The sequence below is a fragment of the Lynx canadensis genome, chromosome A1 (assembly GCF_007474595.2).
Source record: "Lynx canadensis isolate LIC74 chromosome A1, mLynCan4.pri.v2, whole genome shotgun sequence".
Taxonomy (NCBI): Eukaryota; Metazoa; Chordata; class Mammalia; order Carnivora; family Felidae; genus Lynx; species Lynx canadensis.
In genome coordinates this window covers 132,661,937-132,682,281 of record NC_044303.2, presented here as the reverse complement: position 1 = coordinate 132,682,281, position 20,345 = coordinate 132,661,937, and the positions used below count along the sequence as shown (strand labels likewise).

Sequence of the window (20,345 nt, the reverse complement as noted above, 5' to 3'; positions counted from 1 at the left end):
ATATTCTGTATCCCCAAATGGGAAGTATATGAAACACTTTTTGCTCCATATCTTAGTCTGATGGTTGTCACAGGAAAAGCACTTGTGCCATTGTTTGAGATGAACTAGCTGCTTTTTTCCTGGAACAGAATTTTTATTTGAAAGAACAAATGAGAAACTATGGGTAGTTGGCAGAAATTCACTTTGAAAGTAAACAAATGAGCTTATTATTCAAGGAAAACAACTTACACTGTTTATTACCAATGATAAAATTTGAACTTTAAGCAAAAATCAGAATTTAGGAAAAAGTTATATCTGTCATTATGAACTTGACAGCTTCCTAATATTTAAAGGCTTTTTTTTTCTTTTTCTTTTTTTTTAAGACTTTTCTGATGAGGTTTCGTGTTATTAATGAGACCAAATTAAAAAAGATCATTGATATTGTTCCAGAATAAATATTCCAACTAACCTTTTAAAAATTATTTGTCAAGTTTGGGGTGCCTGGGTGGCTCAATCGGTTAACCGTCTGACTCTTGATGTCGGCTCAGGTCATAATCTCATGATTTGTGAGATGGAGCCCTGGGTGGGGCTCTGTGCCGATAGCTCAGAACTTGCTTGGGATTCTCTCTCTCCCTCTTTGTCTCCCTTCCCCTCCTCCACTCGCTGTATCTCTCTCTCTAAAAAATAAATAAGTAAACTTAAAAAAATTATTTGTCAAATTTTAATATAGTATCAAAAAAAAAAACCCTACTGTTATCTGAAAGGGCTGTAAAAATACTCTTCCCTTTTTCAACCATATATTAGTGTGAAGCCAAATTTTCATCATACACTTCAACCAAAACGAAATACCACAACAGACGGAATGAAAAACAGATAAGAGAACCCAGCTATTGTGTAGTAAGCCAGACTCTGAAGAGATTAGCAAAATATAATTAAACAATGCTACTCTTTTCACTGAAATTCTTGTTTTGTAAGATATTTTTAAATAAAATGCTTATGTCCTCACTTTAATTTTTAATATGATGTCACTACATAAAACCTCATAAACAAAAAAGATCTTTTGGATCTCTAATTTTTGTTAATGTTTATTTTTGAAAGAGCGCAGGTAGGGGAGGAGCAGAGAGAAGGGGACAGAGGATCCAAAGTGGGCTCTGCGCTGACAGCAGCAAGCCTGATGGGGGGCTTGTAAGATCATGACCTGAGCTGAAGTCAGACGCTCAACCCACTGAGCTACCCAGGCACCCTATCTAGTATTTTTAAGAATGTAAAGAGATCCTGGGGTGCTTGGGTGGCTCAGTCGGTTAAGCGTCCGACTTCAGCTCAGGTCATGATCTCACGGTCTGTGAGTTTGAGCCCCGTGTCGGGCTCTGTGCTGACAGCTCAGAGCCTGGAGCCTGTTTCAGATTCTGTGTCTCCCTCTCTGTCTGATCCTCCCCCATTCATGCTCTGTCTCTCTCTGTCTCAAAAATAAATAAACGTTAAAAAAAATTAAAAAAAAAAAGAACATAAAAAGATCCTTAGACCAAAAGTTTAAAAACCGTTCTTAAGATACTCTTACAGATGACCAGGGGATATGTTCAGATGTATTCAAGAATGCTCATAATGGCATTGTCTATAGTAGCCCCGTAATAAGAACCATCCCAAATTCATCGTCACAGAGTGGATAATTAAATGGTATATTTACAAAGGAAACCTGTAAGTGAAAATGAATGATGTAGTTAGCTCAGCAGAGATCACATTCTCTAAAAAAAATTGTTGAATGAAAGAAGCAAATTATAAAAGAATATCTACAGTGTGATTTCAGTTCTATAGACTTCAAAACCAGGTAAAATTAACATACATTGTTTAGAGATGCCATAGGGGATGTTTACCACAAAAGTCAGGGTAATGGTTCTTTCTTAAGGGAGGAAGAAGAAGATGATTATAAAGTTGAACACAAGAGGCAAGCTTTTATTATTCTGAAAATGTTATGTTTCTTAAATTTAGTATTAGTAGGGGTTACATGGATGTTTCTTTATAATTATTCTTTAAAATTTAAATATTTTATTATCTTTTAAGTATGCATGATATCATATATCATATAATATGCATGTGAGACTAAAATTAAACTCACAAAACAAAACAACAAATAAGAAAATATCATTAGAAGGTATGACAAGGGAGTTAATCAGACTTGTTACAAATTTTACTTGTGTTGGATGCTCTGCCTTCTGTGAAATGCAAATAGTGTCAATAAGCCATTAAATTTTTATGTTTATTTCAAACCAAGCTGAGGTTTATCTTGTAGCAGTTTTTGTAAGAATGATTCATGAGACCTCTATTCCTTGAGTTTTTGTTCAAAACGATTTTGATACTCAGTTTGGCTGAGTCCAAGTCATTACTCTGTAGTGTGCTGGTGTTAAATGTCACCATGGTGAAATCTGAGGGTAATCAGATTGTTTTACCATTATAGGTAATTTGTTCTTTTGCCCCAGTTGCCCAAAATATATCTTAATTTTGTAGTCCATTAAGTTAACTAGAGTGTGGCTGTGTGTGAAGTCATTCTGTGTCAGTTTTTCCTAGGACACCAGATTTTAGCAATTTTGGTTTAAAAAAAATTTTTTTTTCAACGTTTATTTATTTTTGGGACAGAGAGAGACAGAGCATGAACGGGGGAGGGGCAGAGAGAGAGGGAGACACAGAATCGGAAACAGGCTCCAGGCTCTGAGCCATCAGCCTAGAGCCCGACGCGGGGCTCGAACTCGCGGACCGCGAGATCGTGACCTGGCTGAAGTCGGACGCTTAACCGACTGCGCCACCCAGGCGCCCCTAAAAAAATTTTTTTAATGTTTATTTATTTTTGAGAGAGAGAGAGAGACAGAGTGCAAGCAGGGGAGGAGCAGAGAGAAAGGAAGACACAGAATCCGAAGCAGACTCCAGTCTCTGAGCTGTCAGCACAGAGCCTGATGCGGGGCTGGAACTCACGAACAGTGATATCATGACCCGAGCCTAAGTCAGACGCTCAACTGACTTAGCCACCCAGGCAGCCCAGATTTTAGCCATTTTTATTTCTCAAAGTTTTCTTGAATTTTTTATAATCACTTTCTGTTTTATTATTTTGGCCCTTTTAGTGGAGACAACAGTGATATATATTGTATTTCTTTCCTTTATCTTTTAAACTGTCAGTTTTCATTTTTCTTGCTTTTCCAATCCTGTGATAAATCTTTTTGGCAGTTGCCTAATTTCATTTTTGCTACCTCACCATGGCCTTTTGCCTGTGATACATTTATTTTGCACCCCACCCCCATTTACTTCCTCTGATAGTTCGTGTTTTCATCCCCTGTCTTGCCATATCTCCTTTGATTGCTTGTATTTCTGCATTAAATTCTTGTTTTTATAAAATGAGGGCTTCATTAAGTTGGTTTGAATTTATATGTGTCCAGTTTTTATCTTTTCGGTCCCAGTGTTTTTGTTCTGCTAAGTGTCCTTCATCTCCTATTCGTGTTTTTCTGTTCCAATTATTTATTTTTTTTTTTTTTTTTTTTCTCAAATACATAGTGTTTATTTTTTTTTTTTTTTTTTCACAGTAAAATCAGTATTTTTTTTTTTTTTTTTTTTTTTTTTTCAGCAACCCTTGGCTTTATTTTTTTTTTTTTTTTATATGAAGTTTATTGACAAATTGGTTTCCATACAACACCCAGTTATTTATTTTCTAGATACACTTCTTGTTCCTTTTGAATCACGTGTTTGAATGAGTTTGATTTTCTGGAAGAACTATTTGTAGAAACTACAAATAGGGCCAGAGCTCTTTTCTTACCAGGAATTTATTAATGATATAGAGTAGTGCATGTGATTCAAGTTCTTTAACCCTGTATTCCTTTTTAAAACTATTAGAATCTCTCTTTCACCCTTCTTTACCGACAGACTGCTTCCTACAAATATGGTTTGTTTGACTCCCATGTAAATAGGCCCAGCCTGGTCTTCTTCTGACAACTGGAGCAGGGTGTATATTCCAACAGTTTGCACTCCTACTTCAATTGTTCTCAAGAAGGTATTTTTGGTTTTACCACCCAGATTGTTGCACATAACTTTGGAGAAATATGCTTTACTTGTTTATACTCAGGCCTTCAATTATTGTTGTCTTCTCTCTGTGTCTTGCTGCATTCATCTTTGCTTTTTCTGAATTCAGTCATCCTTTCACACACACGGTTTATAGTTTTAGAGGTTTTTTACATTTCATTAAATGCAAAATTTTTATTTATTTTTCTTGGTTTTTTTTTTTTTTTTTTTTACTGCTTAACAATATAGAAATAACCGTGTCCTTTCAGCTTTTGAGATAGGAACAGAAACAATAAGACATGAGAAGGGAAATTTCTGGTGTTTTTCTTGTATCCACTAGGAGATTCAGTTGGAAATCTTCAACATATAATTTATTTCCTAGGATGGAAACAAAACAAAAAGCCTACTTTGTTTTAATAGATATTATTGAGAATTTGAGCTTTAGTTTTTTAAAAGATTAATACTAATATGAAGTATTTTGCTTTCAGAATTACTTAGCTTTTCATAATTGAGTATGTTATCCTAATCAACTACAATCTACTCTCATTGGATTTGAGATTTAATTTTACCCTACTTATAATTAATTATAAGTTAGCCTATAGTTGTCATATGGATGCTAACAAAAGACATGAAATTCCTGGATCAGCGACAAAGGATTTTATTCCTTACAGCAAAGTAAATAGCATTAAGCATCAGCGTATTTATTTAATTTCTATTGGCCCCTGATCCCACAGAGGCAACACATATGGCTTAGATGAATGCTTCATACACAGTGGGTTTGCATCAAAACTGAAAAAAAAAATTGAGCTTGGGGAATCAACCACTTTTATAGCAAGTAGTAAATTAACCTGTTTTTTTATCCAGGGGTGGGGGGGTTACCTCATTTGTCAAAGTTATCCTGTGAAATGTTCTGGTTAAAGCATAAGCCTTGCAGACTTGGAATACCCAGTAAAATGTGGGGAATCAGAAGAGGCCCAAGGAGACTGTCTCTCCCAATCTCTCTCTCTTTCTCTGTCTACCTCTGTCTGTCAATCTCTGTTCATAAAACACTCCTCAAATGAGAATCCCTACCTCTATGTGATCTGAAATATTTTATTAAACACATAAAACCAACCAGGAACAGTTACCACTGTTAACTCATCCGAGTGGACCCCATGTTCACCAAACTCTCTTTTGTTCTTATTCTTTTTTTTTTAATTATTATTTTTGAACTCAAGAGCAGAGAGTTGAGTTTGTTTTACGTTTATTGATCTATCATCTGTCTTCTGTCTATCTATCTATCTACCATCCATCTATCTTTTATCTTTGTATCCTCAGTTCTTAGCACAATATCATTATCATACCCACCAAGGACCCTTCTTGGTTAATATATGTAAATATGTATTTGTTTCTATAATCCTGTTTCCCATTCCAGTTTATTTTCTTCCATAGGTAACTAGTCTAATAAATTTTATGTGTATATTTGAATTCATATGTATCCTTGTAAAATGTCACATGTTTTATATGTGTATGTGTTTATTTTTTAGCCTTTTAACTTCTGAACTAATTTCAAGCTTACAGAAAAATTAATATAATGGAAAGATTTCCCATATGCCCTTCACTCAGATTCAAGAATAATTAATATCTTATTTATTTTAATATAATTTATTGTCAAATTGGCTTATGTACAACACCCAATGTTTATTCCAACAAGTGCCCTCCTCAATGCCTATCACCCCCTTTCCCCACTCCCCCACCTCCCATCTACCTTCAGTTTGTTCTCTGTGTTTAAGAGCCTCCCCCACTCTCTGTAACTAATTTTTTCCCCTTCCCTTCCCACATGGCCTTTTGTTAAGTTTCTCAAGATCCACATATGAGTGAAAACATATGATATCTGTCTTTCTCTGACTGACTTATTTCACTTAGCATAATACCCTCCAGTTGCATCCACGTTTCTGCACATGGCATGATTTCATTCTTTCTCATTGCCAAGTAGTATTCCATTGTATGTATAACCCACATCTTCTTTATCCATTCATCAGTTGATGGACATTTAGGTTCTTTCCATAATTTGGCTACTGTTGAAAGTGCTGCTATAAACATTGGGGTACAAGTGCCCCTATGCATCAGCACCCCTGTATGCCTTGGGTAAATTCCTAGCAGTGCTATTACGGGGTTGTAGGGTGGTTCTATTTTTAATTTTTTGAGGAACCTCCGCACTATTTTCCAGAGCGGCTGCACCAGTTTGCATTCCCACCAACAGTGCAAGAGAGTTCCCATTTCTCCACATTCTCACCAGCATCTATAGTTTCCTGATTTGTTCATTTTAGCCATTCTGACCAGTGTGAGATGGTATCTCAGTGTAGCTTTGATTTGTATTTCCCTGATGAGGAGTGATGTGTGTCTGTTGGCCATCTGGATGTCTTCTTTGGAAATGTGTCTATTCAGCAACATTTACTTTAAATCTTTCTTTCTGTATATGTACGTGTATTTTTTTTCTGAGGTGTTTGGCAGTAAGTTGTAGACATGCGCCTTTTCCCTTAATATTTCAGTTTGTTTCCTGAGAAGAAAAGATAATCTCTTATATACCACAGTATAATTACCAAACTAGAAATTTTAACATTGATATACTACTATTATTGAATATGCAGTCTGTATTCATATTTCATCAATTGTCCCAGCAATGTGTTTTATAACACTTTCTCCCATCCAATCCAGTTTCTATTGCATTTAGTTATGTTTCTTTAGTCTTTAATTTGGAACAATTCCTTGGCCTTTTGTTGTTATTTGAGAGTGTGTATGTAATTTTTGCTTATATATATGATATAATGCTATCAATCTTTTTCTTAATTTTTTCAGTTTTTAAGATCCACCCATACTTATGTGTAGACATCTATCTTGTTTGCTGCTTCCAATTTCTGCTCAGTATCCCATAATATGCATCAGCCAACGTTTACTTATCCATTCCCTAGTGACAGACACCTAGATTATCTTCAACAACTTGCTGTCATAAATAATTCTGTTATGAACATCTTCCTACATGTTCCCTTTGGGAGTATTCCTGTGATATATAGCCAAGATTAGAATTGTTGGGTCATAATATATCTGCCTATTTAATTTGACAAAGTACTGCTGAATTGCTCTCTAGAACAGCCACCCTGACCATATGCTTTGTTCTAGATAACATTCTAATTTTTGCTATTATGGTGGTTTTAAAGTGGACTCTTGTTTATTCTTTCTGATCACTAATGAGTTTCACTTCTTTTACCAACTCTTCACTGAGATAGACTTTCCTCAGGAGGGAAACTATCTTTACATACGTGTGTGTGTGTGTGTGTGTGTGTGTGTATGTGTATGCAGACACGCTCGTGCGTTATACTCTAGCACAATCAGCCTCTTAGAGGGATCTTTTGAAGTTGATGTCATGAACAGCAGTTGTAAACCCCTATTTTACTTGACATTCTCTTAGACAATTAAACCTAAGTCCTTAAGACAACTATCTGCATCTGACAACTAAAGATTGTTAGTAGAAATAGAACTTGTAAGGTTTCCTCCTTCATGTACTAGAATTCATGAGCTGTTTTTTTTTTTAAGTTTATTTATTTTGAGAGAGAGCGTGTGTGGGTAGGGGAGTGGCAGAGATGGAGGGAGAGAGTAGTCCAAGCAGTCTCTGCAGAGCCCAGTGCAGGCCTTGAACTCACAAGCTGTGAGATCATAACCTGAGTGGAAACCAAGAGTCAGATGCCCAACTGACAGAGCCACCCAAGTACCCCTGAATTCATGAGCTTTAAAAAAAATTTTTATTTGAGTACGGTTGGCATACAATGTTACATTAGTTTCAGGTATACAACATAGTATTTTAACAAGTTTGTATGTTATACTGTGCTTGTCACAAGCATAGCTACCCTCTGATACCATACAATGCTATTACAATATGACTGTATAACCCTAAGCTGTGCCTTTCATTCCTCTGATTTATTCATTCCATAACATGAAGCCTGTATTTCCCACTCTTTCTTCACTCATTTTGCCCATATCCCTAGCCTCCTCCCATCTGACAACTATAATTTTGTTCTCTATTTATAGGTCTGATTCTGCTTTTTTTTTGTCTGTTCTTTTGTTTTGTTTTGTTTTTTAGATTCCCTAACTTGAGTGAAATCAAATTGGTTTTGTCTTTCTCAAGTCTGACTTACTTCACTTAGCATAATACCCTCTAGTTCCATCCATGTTGTCACAAATGGCACAATCTCAACCTTTATTAGAAAATGATAGAATTTCTGGAATACTGTAAATACTAGCATGCAAAAAATAAAATGTTATATACCTCTTTGAAATGTATCAATTGCATCTAAATGCCATTACATTTTGCTAACTTTCATTATGCATTTAAAAACTATGAACAGGGGCATCTGGGTGGCTCAGTCGGACTTCGGTTCAGGTCATGATCTCACAGATTGTGAGTTGGAGCCCTACGTCAGACTCTGTGCTGACAGCTCAGAGCCTGGAGCCTGCTTCAGATTCTGTGTCTCCCTCTCTTTCTGCCCTTCCCCCTCTTGCACTCTGTCTCTCTAAAAAAATAAACATAAAAATTTTTTTTTAGTGAAAACAATGTGAACATGGTCTTTTTCATAGTCAAAATTTACATCATTTTTTCACTCCTTTTACTCAATATATATGCTTCATCTTTCCCAACCAGAATATTATCCTGATGTATATTTTAATATTTCTTAATATACCTTAAAATATATTTTCATACTTAAATGTGTTTTAATTATATCAAATATCTTTATCACAAAATGCATATAAATTGTAATTACATTTTAAAAATTTCCTGTGATAATGAAGGAAATTTTTTTTCTGGATTATAGATTCATTACATTATAATCATTATTAGTCAATCATTGATCAGAAACACATATACATATTACACATTTTAATACATAATTAAATGTAAAAGTAAAGTTTTATAGAAAAATGTGCCTTTAATTATTTATATTTTTTTCAGTTACTGCATTTGTCTCTCTATTGCTAGAATGAGGCAGAATTTCAACATCAATTCGACTCTGATTTTTTTTTACAGAGGTGAATGCTGACAAAATTTGTTCACATAAATAGGTGAAAGGAATTTATTATAGAAATATCATTCACTTCTTTGAACTCCTTTTGTATTATTTGTCAGAACATAACCATTGGTGATCTAGCATCAAAAAGATTTTTTAATAACCCATCAACTGTTAATTTGATTATATCCTCTTGTAAACTTGATGAAAATAAGTAACTACGTGATATGTTATTCATTCATTAAAGTCATTCTTTTTCTCAACACTAACACCAAATAATTCTGATTATCTCTTTCCTTGACACATTTTTATACCCCAAGGCAATGAACTATTGTAAAATTATGGATAGGTGAAGGATAAGTTTTTCTTTTATAGGGTGGGAGAAAAAAGATCTTAAAAGGAGAAGCTTGACTTTTTTTTTTTTTTTTAGAAAAGAGTACATAAAGAAATTGAAGATCTCAAAAATTATTTTCTTACAGCCATCTGTGTCTGCCTACACCTATCTTAACATGTCTCAGGAATATGTATAAGTCTGTTGCTAAAAGGAAATAATTTTTTTAAGCTATCATCTTTTTAAAAGACTCATAGTAGTATTCACATGGTAACATCAATCTTTGAGAGAAGTATAAATTTTAAGTTTATTGAATTAAAAATTTACATTAAGGAGCTTATGATGTAACTCTGCAGCTGATTGTTTTGACAGAATAATATCTAATTCAATAAACTGTAAACTCTGCCATCATTTTCTTAGAAGACCATTCAAAGAGATTGATTCCAATGTGTTGATGTCAAATAAGAAGGCTAAATACTGGTGTTCATGGAAGGTTATTTGGTGTTTTAATTTAGGGCTCTGGATATACAATCTCATATGTTTCTCTTCCTTTGCTTTTGTTAGTTCCTCCGCATGAATTCCTAGTTTCTTCTTTCCCCACATATTTTATGTCTTTATTATAGCTCTTTTATGTTGTATTTATGAAGACCAATCCACTCAGCTTCTTAAACATGTCTCACATCTAATCCCACCTGTCTATCTTAGTGCCCTAGTTCAGACCTACATCAGTTCTCTGCCTCATTCTCTTCCCACTGCTTTTTGTTCCATCTGTTTTCCCTGCCTCCATTGTCTTCTCACTCCAATGTCTGGACCACAGAGTTACTGTAATGACCTGTCCAAAATACAAATCAATTCCATATTCTCCTACTCTGAAATATTCACTTGCTCTTACTCACAAACCTTCAGCATCTCTACATGCCAAAAGTATTAATATTTACTTTCATTTATTGTAATTCTCTATTCTCAACTACCTTTCAAATTTTTTCTCCAGCAGCTGTCATCAATATGTTTTATACTCTTGTCACACAAATTACTTATTTCCTTTTATACATATCCTGGTACATTTATTAGGATGTCACAATAGACACATAACTTTATGTTTTCAGTAATATTCAACATAAACCTTTGACCACCTGTGAAAAAAGACTAAAATTTATTCATATGCAGTGGACATATCCTTTATAGGAAAATTTATGATTTATCATTGAGATATGTTTTTATATCACATTGATGATAGCACTAAACATGGGTATAGGACCCAGGGTAGGGGAATGACAAAGACAAGCTTTGAATAATGAAAGGAAACCAAGGTAAAGAAAATCTCTCTAGCCATAATCCTTAAATGTATCAAGATTTTTCAAAAGGTGTTTTGAAAACACATATACAAACATAAATTACATATGTATTTAATTCTCCTTTATATTACTAAGAAAAAAAGATTTTTGGATTTGGCCTTTAACCTAGAACTCAATGGATTATAACCATCTTTTTCTAATTCCCTTTTAGATTCAGCATAGGGGGGAAACATAAACTCTATGATGTTAAAAGGCAGTTTCTACTAACATTTACTAACTGTATGATCTTTAATAGGTCATTTAATTTTACTAAACTTCAGTTTTTCATACCTATAAAGTGAGAACTAATATACATCCCCTATCTATTCAGGGAAAGATTGTATCATATGAGCTACCATTTGAAAGTATATGATCAATTAAAGAGATATAAAAATAAATTGTATCATAGAAATATTCTGTGGTCTCCTTCACTTTAATCTTGTATTAATCTTGTATTTCCTTAGAGGATCTTGATAGAAAGTATATGTTGGTAAGGCTAATGAATGATCAAATAAGGAAATAAAGGATACATTGGGGGTTCATTTATTTATTTATTTTATTTCTTTCTTTCATGTTTCTTATGTTTTTTCCTTGCTAACACAGTTTTGGTATGAACCATGATGGAATTGGAAATTCTTGTGGGACGAAAGGTCATGAAGCAGCAAAACTTATGGCAGCTCACATTACTGCGAATACCAATCCTTTTTCCTGGTCTGCCTGCAGTCGAGACTATATCACCAGCTTTCTAGAGTAAGTAATCTCTAGAGAGTGATGATGAATTGCTCCAGAAGTAAGCCCTTGGTAGAAGCCTAATATGTAGTGCTTAAAACTGCATAATGAGTAACTTTTATAGGGTGATATTTCAGGCTGTTCCCAAAATACTTTAATATATCGCTGTGGCAAATTTTTTCCTTCATACTCAAAAAAGAACTTGGTAGATTAGAGAAACTGGAGCAAGGATATAAACGGGGTTGATGATGTGAGTGTCAGAAATGTTCAATCAATGGGAAACAATGTCAGAAAGAATTTAAATTTACACAGTTTAATAGAGCGTAGGCCAAACTTTAATTCAGTGATGATATATTTTGTTTTGTTGTTGAAAAAACTGAGTTTTTTAGGAATGAATGCTAAAGTATCTAATAGTAACAAACAACAACAACAAAAAACCAAACACCCAAGAAATGAAAATGAGAAAATGAAAATTTAATTTGAAATTTATTAAGTGACTCATCTTTTCTACAGTTTGAGAACTTCTTTCCTAATCTTTTAATGTATATTCCAAGTTTGTGGTTACTTAAATGTGAGATATGTAAATTAGCTCAGGTATAACTGTGTTTATGAAAGCAGATATTCTTTCACATCTCGCCTGTATAAGACTTCAGGACTGGACTTTGGAAACTCATGTAAGACTTAGGTCTCACTTTCTAACTGTGCAACCATTAGCATGTTACTTAACCTTTCCTAATCTTCAGTGACCTCACTTGTTAAATGAGTTACATAATAATACATGCATCATCAGGTTGTTATATATATAGCTATATACAATGTCATAATGTGTATGAAGTACAATAGACATTCATTAAGTGGTAAATATTATTTTAAATAATATTGAGGCTTTAAGCATTATTGCTCTATCATTATCTTCAACCGTTTTGTGCCATTTTTTTTTGGGTGGGAGAGATTAAATACTCTGTGAAAAAGTGACTCATAGATAAAGCACTTGTGAACAACAGAAATTCTTTTTAAAAATTGTCTTTGTTCAAAGTTCACATTTACATGACTATGGTGTAAAACTTTAAAGATTCAGAAAAGCTATGTAAGGTAATATTATTCATTATAATCACATTCTGAAAACTTAAAGTTACAAATTTTTAAGCCCCAAACAAGAGATTTTAAACTACCTATCACAGTGCTTTCAACAATCAGAGATCAAAAGGTAAATGTTTAAACTGAGCCTTTTTGAATTAATATAATAATGAAATAGAAGGAATTGGAAATTCATATCAGAATGTAATTCCTCTGAATAATTATGCTATAACCTAAATATTTTTAATTTTAGTAATAAGTAATTATGACACTGCTTGCTTAGTGCCAAAACTGGATTGAAGGCTATAAAGATAGACCACAGAGAATTTGTTGCACATCTTTGGGCAGTTTTTAACACAAAGCAGTAGCATTATCATTTTCCAAGATGTTTTTAATGAGATCATATTACCTAAATTTTAAACATTGTTGAAGATCTGCTCTCCCCAGAAATCAAGCCAGATCTGGAATTTCTCCTTTGACTTGGCTCATGTTTTTATAATGGAATCTTAGTGTCTATCACCAGAAAGACAAACTGTATAACATGCTCAATATTCCTGTGAATTTTTGAAGGCTTGTCTCCTCTTTTTTTTTTTTTTTTCAAGTACTATTTTCTTTCTCCCCTATCCTGTTTATTTTGCACAGTTTATTTGCTAGGACCATCTCTGTATAAGCACCAGTTTTGATCTCTTGCCAGACCCTGTGTAGTCAAAACTGTATTAAGACTGTTAAAAAACAATCCCCAAAAGGGAATCCCTAAAATACTAATAAAATACTGTTAAGAAATCACCAATGGTTTGGTGAGAGATGTAAAATTATTACTAGGTACAGGAAAGTGTTCCATTGAATTAATTAAAAGAATTAATCCAAAAAGCATTATTTAAGCCTTATTGCCTCTTTGCATTTTGTATGTAAGCATGATTAGTGTTGACAGGGTTCTAAAGGGCTTATTTATCCTGTATTTTATGAAAATATTTCTGTTGTGCATCCTCATGGGAATGCTCACAAAGTTAAAGCCATCGGTAAAAGATATTAAAGACAATGTGTAGAGACTTGGGGAAAGTTGGCTTTTTTTTCCCCTCTTTAACAATAAACTAAACAACTCTGATTATAATCTGACCAAGCAATAAAGGTTTTTTAAACACAGGGCCCTTTAAAAAGGTCAGTTCACTGGAGCACAAAGACATAATAGTAACTTTCTTGAATTTCTTTGTTCCTTTTTATTCATGCAGTTGGCTTAATTGCTTTAACAGCTATGTGTGATATTTTTAAAAATCCAGTGATATTTTGATCAGGGATTGAGGTTACATTTATGTTTTATAGTTGGCTCAAAAAGACTCATAACATTTTATTTTAGTTTCTCTTCTCAAGAAAAAGAAATCTTGAAAGATGAATTGTTTAGGAACTGCAGCCCAGCCAACAAAATGCATACCTTTCTTTACTTAGTGACTGTATAGGCCCAAGATGATGGTGGATTTTAACAATGAGCTTTCTATGATTTATAGACATTCACTATTCACTATGTTCAACTGAAAACAATTCCATGGCCTTTAAATGCCAGTAAAGTAAATTCTCTCGTGTCTTTCTGAAACACTAGGTGCTATTGATCAATCAGGAGATGGTGTTTACCAACTCCCAATATTTTTTTTCAGATTTCTTAAACTCGGTGATTCAATAAGTGGTTCATGAATCGCCCAGAAGCCGTCCTGATTAAATAATAAAGAACCCATTTCCGTTAAAATGGACGTGTTATGCCAGCTTCTGATGTTTTCGACGACGGCTTTGCAGGTAGTGTCCTTCCTATCTGCCTGCGGGACTTATTGACTTATTTATTTAGAAAATAGAGAAAGATGAACCTGGTATCATGGCTCACACTCATTGATGACTATGGGCTAATTTACCAGGCAGTGGAAGACAGCCAGAAGTAGTTTAGGCCAGTTTTTCATACATTTTCCACCACTTAGCGGTAGTACAGAGTAATTTCATATAGTTTTCAAAAATTCCAGAGCCTCTGTGAATCAACTATTGCTCTATTTAAATTAAAGTCTGTTAAATTGTTTGAACTGTCAGAGATCCATAGCAAAATTTCCTACAGTTCCAAATTAAATACAGACTAGCCGTTTTCACAGAAAGGATGGAAGCTGAATAAAGAAAGGCAATACGATTGTTGAAGGTGAACTAGAAAGAAGGATCTACAAGTAAAGTGATATAAGATGAACAGGATGACCAAGACACTCACATTGTCTTGTAGCAATTACCTTTGAAGATCAGTATCAATAATCTTTAAATGGAAACCAATTTCATAGATTGGACCCTCTTTTTATAAGGAGCCCAAGAAACAGAAAAACAAATTTCTCTTCCTTATGTTAATCAGGCACATTTTGGGGACTTCACTCTAACCCCTAAATATCTTTGGTAAATCACAGTTACATATCGACAAAAGAGGATAACTGAGTAAATCATTATCATTACAGTGTTTGTATGTTGGAAGCCTCAAATTCAGTTATATTCAAGCGTCACAGTCATATAGAGGGCAAGAGAGAAAGGTCTAACTTATTTTAGAAGGTAGTTATTATTAATTTTGTGGATTTTGATAAAGCAGTTTACAATAACATAGTAGATAAGACACTTGACTTACCACAGATAATGCAATTGATTCATTTAATTTAGGTGTATGAGCACAATTTTGTGTTATAAATAGGAGTTGACATTAAATGTTAACTTTTTGTTGTTGTTGTTACAAGACTGTTAAGATATGTATAGGGTATATAGAATGATTTATTTTTTAGATTGACCCACTGTGTGGCTGAAGGTCTGTACTTTATAGTATAATTGTTTAAGTAAAAAATAAATCTAAAATTGCAATTAAGAGAATGTGCTCATGTGTTCTGGAAACAAAGCCAAGGGTGCATATTTTACATAGGGATCTGTAAATATTAACTGAAGATTCAACTCTGGCTCATGTTCCCATTTCAAGACTAATTTTTGAACTATGTAAATAAGACTTCTCTAAATTAGAAGTAGAATACATAAAATATGATTTTGCTATCATGCTGCAAGGATTTCTGGAAATGTAAATATATTTTGATTTACTAAGAATTTCATAATCTGGGAAAAAGCGTGTTCTCAAACATGCATTTTTTCTACTAAGAATTTCATAATCTGGGAAAAATCATGTTCTCAAACATATTTCTTCTGTTTTGTCTTAGATGCATAAACAAAAGTAGAGTTTATTATTATCTATAATGCTGTAGATATTAACTAAGATTAGGCTTTGTAGTGAAATAGATGCTGATAGGAAAATAATCATAGTTCTACTTTTTATGTTTATTGTTTTGCTCAGGACAAGTGTTATATCTGCTTAATAATAATAAGTTGTAATAGTATCTCATAGATGGAAAGTAACAGTGCTCATTTCACTTATTAATGAGTGAAGTTTATGTTTTCTGAGTGGATAATTTGCATATGACCAAAGCACAAACCATCTATACTTAAAAGTGCCATTCTTATTTTGATAAAAGTAGCCTAAATAACACTAGATTTAGCATAAGAATTATAGGGTTATATCAGTTAGATAGAACCCTAGATTTAATACAGTATTCATAATTTCCATTTCATTAAATGGAGATAATTACAAAATATAAGAAGATAACTCATCTAATATTTTTGAGAAAGGAAAAAAGTTTGTACCAGGAGAACTGTACAAAGATGTTCTTTATCAGCAGAATTTGCAATTTTCAGAAATTAGGAATAATGCAAATGTTTGTTAATAGAAGAATGGATAATTGTTACATAATCTTAAATGGAATATTAAAGAACAGTATTAATGAACAAGCTACAGATATACACATCAAAATGGGTATATTTCACATTCATAATGTTGAACAAAAGAATAGTCACAAAAGAAAACCTATAGTATGACTCCTTTTATACATATAGTCCAAAAATAGGCAGATTAATAATTGGGAGATGTATAATTACTAAGACAAGCATGGAAATAATGATTTTAAAAGTCAGAATATTAGTTACTTTTTGTGGAGAATACGAGGGATGTGTTTAGGGTTAAGTGTTTGGGAATTTCCTAAGGGGGGGGGGGACACTTCTAGGGTTAAATATACATCTCTCAGACCCATATCCTCTACCTGTTATACTTACATCCATGATATTTCATAATGGCAATTGATGACTCAGATGCATGGAAATATCCAGAATTATTATTTTCTAAGGGTTAATTAAAATAATTGTGATCTTAACTTACTTGAAAGTAGCAGGAAAGTAGCAGACACATTTTAGCAACATTATGCAAAAAATATTTTTATCACTTCATGTCCAGTTAAGAATTAAAATATGAAAACTATCCCCCCCCGATACTTTAATCCAGGTTTTACTGTATATATCAGATATGGTTAGTAGGAAAATAAGTAGTACATTTTCTACCCAAAACATAGAAAAAATTTAGATCAATCTTGGAGATACTCCTACCCTTGCTTTCCCAGAGCCAATAATAGGTAAGATCTTAGTGACTTGTACAGTTCTATAGACAAACCCATTTCAAAAGGACTTTATTGCTGCTGTATTCCTAAATACATGTCCACTTCAAAAAGATCTATACGATTTTTTAATATTTTATTTCATATGGTATTTTATTCTTCTGCAAAGAATAAGATTTGTCTATGTATTTAATTAGACCATATTAATACAAAGCTATACATACTTCTAAAGAATGGAAATAAAAATCCACTTTTTAAAAAAAAATTTTTTTTTAACGTTTATTTATTTTTGAGACAGAGAGAGACAGAGCATGAACGGGGGAGGGTCAGACAGAGAGGGAGACACAGAATCTGGAACAGGCTCCAGGCTCTGAGCTGTCAGCACAGAGCCCGACGCGGGGCTCGAACTCACGGACCGTGAGATCATGACCTGAGCCGAAGTCAGACGCTTAACCGACCAAGCCACCCAGGCGCCCCAAAAATCCACTTTTGAGTAGAAGACTTTGTCCACAGGTCACCACAATGCATGCCTTCTGTATTGTCTGGGGGCCCTTCCATTGATTGGGTGATTTGGTATTTTTTGAACAACATGAACCATGATTAGAAGACCATTAATACCTGGGAACAAGAACTTTAAATGAAAGAATAATTTTTGCTTCCTTCTAGGTTAAGCCAAATTTCTGTTTACTTTCAGAAAATAATTTTTTTCCCAGGGTATCTATTCTTAAATTCTTTTGGGGAGGTCCATATAGTACTTCCTCTAGGTTTTTAGGTTAATTTTCTATACCTACAAGTAATTATGTATAACAATTTTTAATAGACTTTTGAGTTCATGCTACTTAGGTGAATATATCTTATACTTTCTTTGTTATGCTATCAGCAAATATTTTTACCTATGGGACTCTGTACTTAAGTACTTCAGTACTTAAAATTTTCCCATTGATTTATAGTAGCACTTGATTTTTTTTTACATATTTCAATCTTTTCATAAAGACTTGTAACTTTGTTGTAGATAGAGATGAAACTGATATTTTAGAAGAAATATTATGGAATTAAAGTACTAATTCTTTATTTCATGAATATTATGCTTTATCAAAATAGTCCATCTTCATTCAGTAAAGTTTTTACATTTGACCTCTTTTATCATTAATCTTAACATAAAATTTTGAATTTACTGATAGAATTGCATTTGTCTAAAGCTTGCATATCTATGTAGATTAAAGATATTTTACATAACAAAATTAAAAAGCTTGCTATTTTAAAAATTCATCTAGAAATAGTTTTCCTTAATGATCTGCATGTCAATTTCCAAAAGTAAAATAAACAGGAAGTAAAAAGCATTCTGTCATGAAAACTGGATAAGCAGGTGAAAAAAAGTTTTCTATTAAGTACCTTGAACAGTGACAAGTGAATTCATTATAATAGCCAATAATAAAACCCATCTGTATTAGTACCACGTTTAATATTCCATCTAAATATTTTTCTTCATTAAAAATTAACCAAGTGGGGCATAAGTGAAAGGAAAGGGTATAAAGAGGACAGTGTTCTGCCCCTTGGGTTTTTGAATCTATCACTAATGAATAACATGGTTCAGTTTTTAAAAGGTATTAATTTCCTGCTGCACAAATACACATTTTTTATATAGCAAATTAACCTTTACATTTTAAGAAATATGACAAAATAGTAAGTGAATATGAAGCTCATTATTATGCATGGCTCTTTGTTACTTATCTATAAATGAAAATTTGTACTGTCCTAAATAATAGTTGAGGAACTTCTACTTGTGAAATCATTTTCCTTTGGCAAAGTGGATGGAAAAGATTTGGAAAAAAAAACACAAGTGCTGGCACAATTGACAGGAATGTTGGAAAAAATTTTTAAATGTTGGCATAGGAATTCTTTAAAAATTCTAAGTTACTCACATGTGAAATGAAAGTAAAAAAGCATCTGTCCTATTTTATGCACACTGACTTAAAAAAATGAACAATTATATTTAGCAAAGTATAAAGCTCTTTAAACTAAGGTATTCTGTCTGGTTTTTGGCGATCTTTATATTATTTGTTCCACTGAATTAAAATATTATGTTTGAGTGCAAGCATACTTTGAAAAGCAGAAATTGCAGAGAGAGGAGAACATTCTCCTTTCCAACTCTGATGACCCTAGATGAAATATGAAATTTTTGAGAGACTAAACACTTCTAATATACTTGAGAGAACTTTGGATTTTGGCCTCCTCTGTCATTCTGCCCATTTATTATTGAAATATTTCAAGAACCTTTGGACATGTCTTACTACAGCATCTATTGTTCTGCCCAAGTTAGGAGTATATAGATTAGGTCTTTAAGAATTACAACCATGGTTTTGTTTTGTTTTGTTTTTTAATTTTCCACATTTTATGTTTTTAATTCTACTACCAGATGTGGTTACATTTTCATGGAAAACAAACAAGAAGCTTAGAGCAATATGAAATTCTGTTTTGATTCCTTTAGAAATTAGTTTAAATCAGTGTTTGAAGGCCAACATGACATTTTCAGATTGTTGTCTGAGATGCTTTTATTGTGTCTTGGTGCTGGAAAAAACTATTGGAACTCTTATTCACATTTCAGTAAATGTATTCTATTTTGCCATGTGACTATTTATTGGTAGAATGTATTGCTTTTCACGCATCAAGTTATTAAAGCAAAGAGTTCAACACATGGTTTCATAATTGTGATGGAAATAGTCCATAGTGTACCTAATTTCCTTTGATCCTTTATGTTGAACAGTTCAGGCCGTGGTACTTGCCTTGATAATGAGCCTCCCAAGCGTGACTTTCTTTATCCAGCTGTGGCCCCAGGTCAGGTGTATGATGCTGATGAGCAATGCCGTTTCCAATATGGAGCAACATCACGCCAATGTAAATATGGGGTAAGAAGTCTTAATCCTTATGTTTAGTCACTTATATGTGTTCTTTCATGACACAAATATTAAGTTGGAATTTTACTGAGTGTAGTATACATTTGGTAACATCTTTAATGCAAATATGGCCTTTGACTCACTGCTTTTTTTCTGATATCATTTATCTAATATCTATTTCTAAATGAGTAATCTTAAATAAGTTTCAGATGTCTTGTGAGGGATGCAGGTAGAATTTTAATAATTTCTAACGTATTTCTTTTAAAGTCCTGAGTTTATAATGCCAACTTTAGTTTGTCTTTTGAAATGTTATGGTTTCGAAAATTTCTCCCTCCCGGCCTTTTCTGGTACTCTAATAATTGTGTTTAAGGGAATTTTCATATTGGCTAAGAGCCTTTATTTTAATTTATACTTTTTAGTACTGAGTCATTTCAAGT

At 33.2% G+C, this 20,345-nt stretch overlaps 1 protein-coding gene across 1 annotated transcript in view; it reads left to right on the top strand.

The window, feature by feature from the left end:
- Window positions 1-20,345, top strand: part of ADAMTS6 (ADAM metallopeptidase with thrombospondin type 1 motif 6) — a 297,415-nt gene that overhangs the window by 148,673 nt on the left and 128,397 nt on the right. Inside the window, exons 9-10 of the mRNA XM_030321954.1 lie at window positions 11,325-11,471; window positions 19,779-19,920. Of these exons, the coding sequence (XP_030177814.1) occupies window positions 11,325-11,471; window positions 19,779-19,920 (289 nt within the window). The remainder of the gene's footprint in view (window positions 1-11,324; window positions 11,472-19,778; window positions 19,921-20,345) is intronic.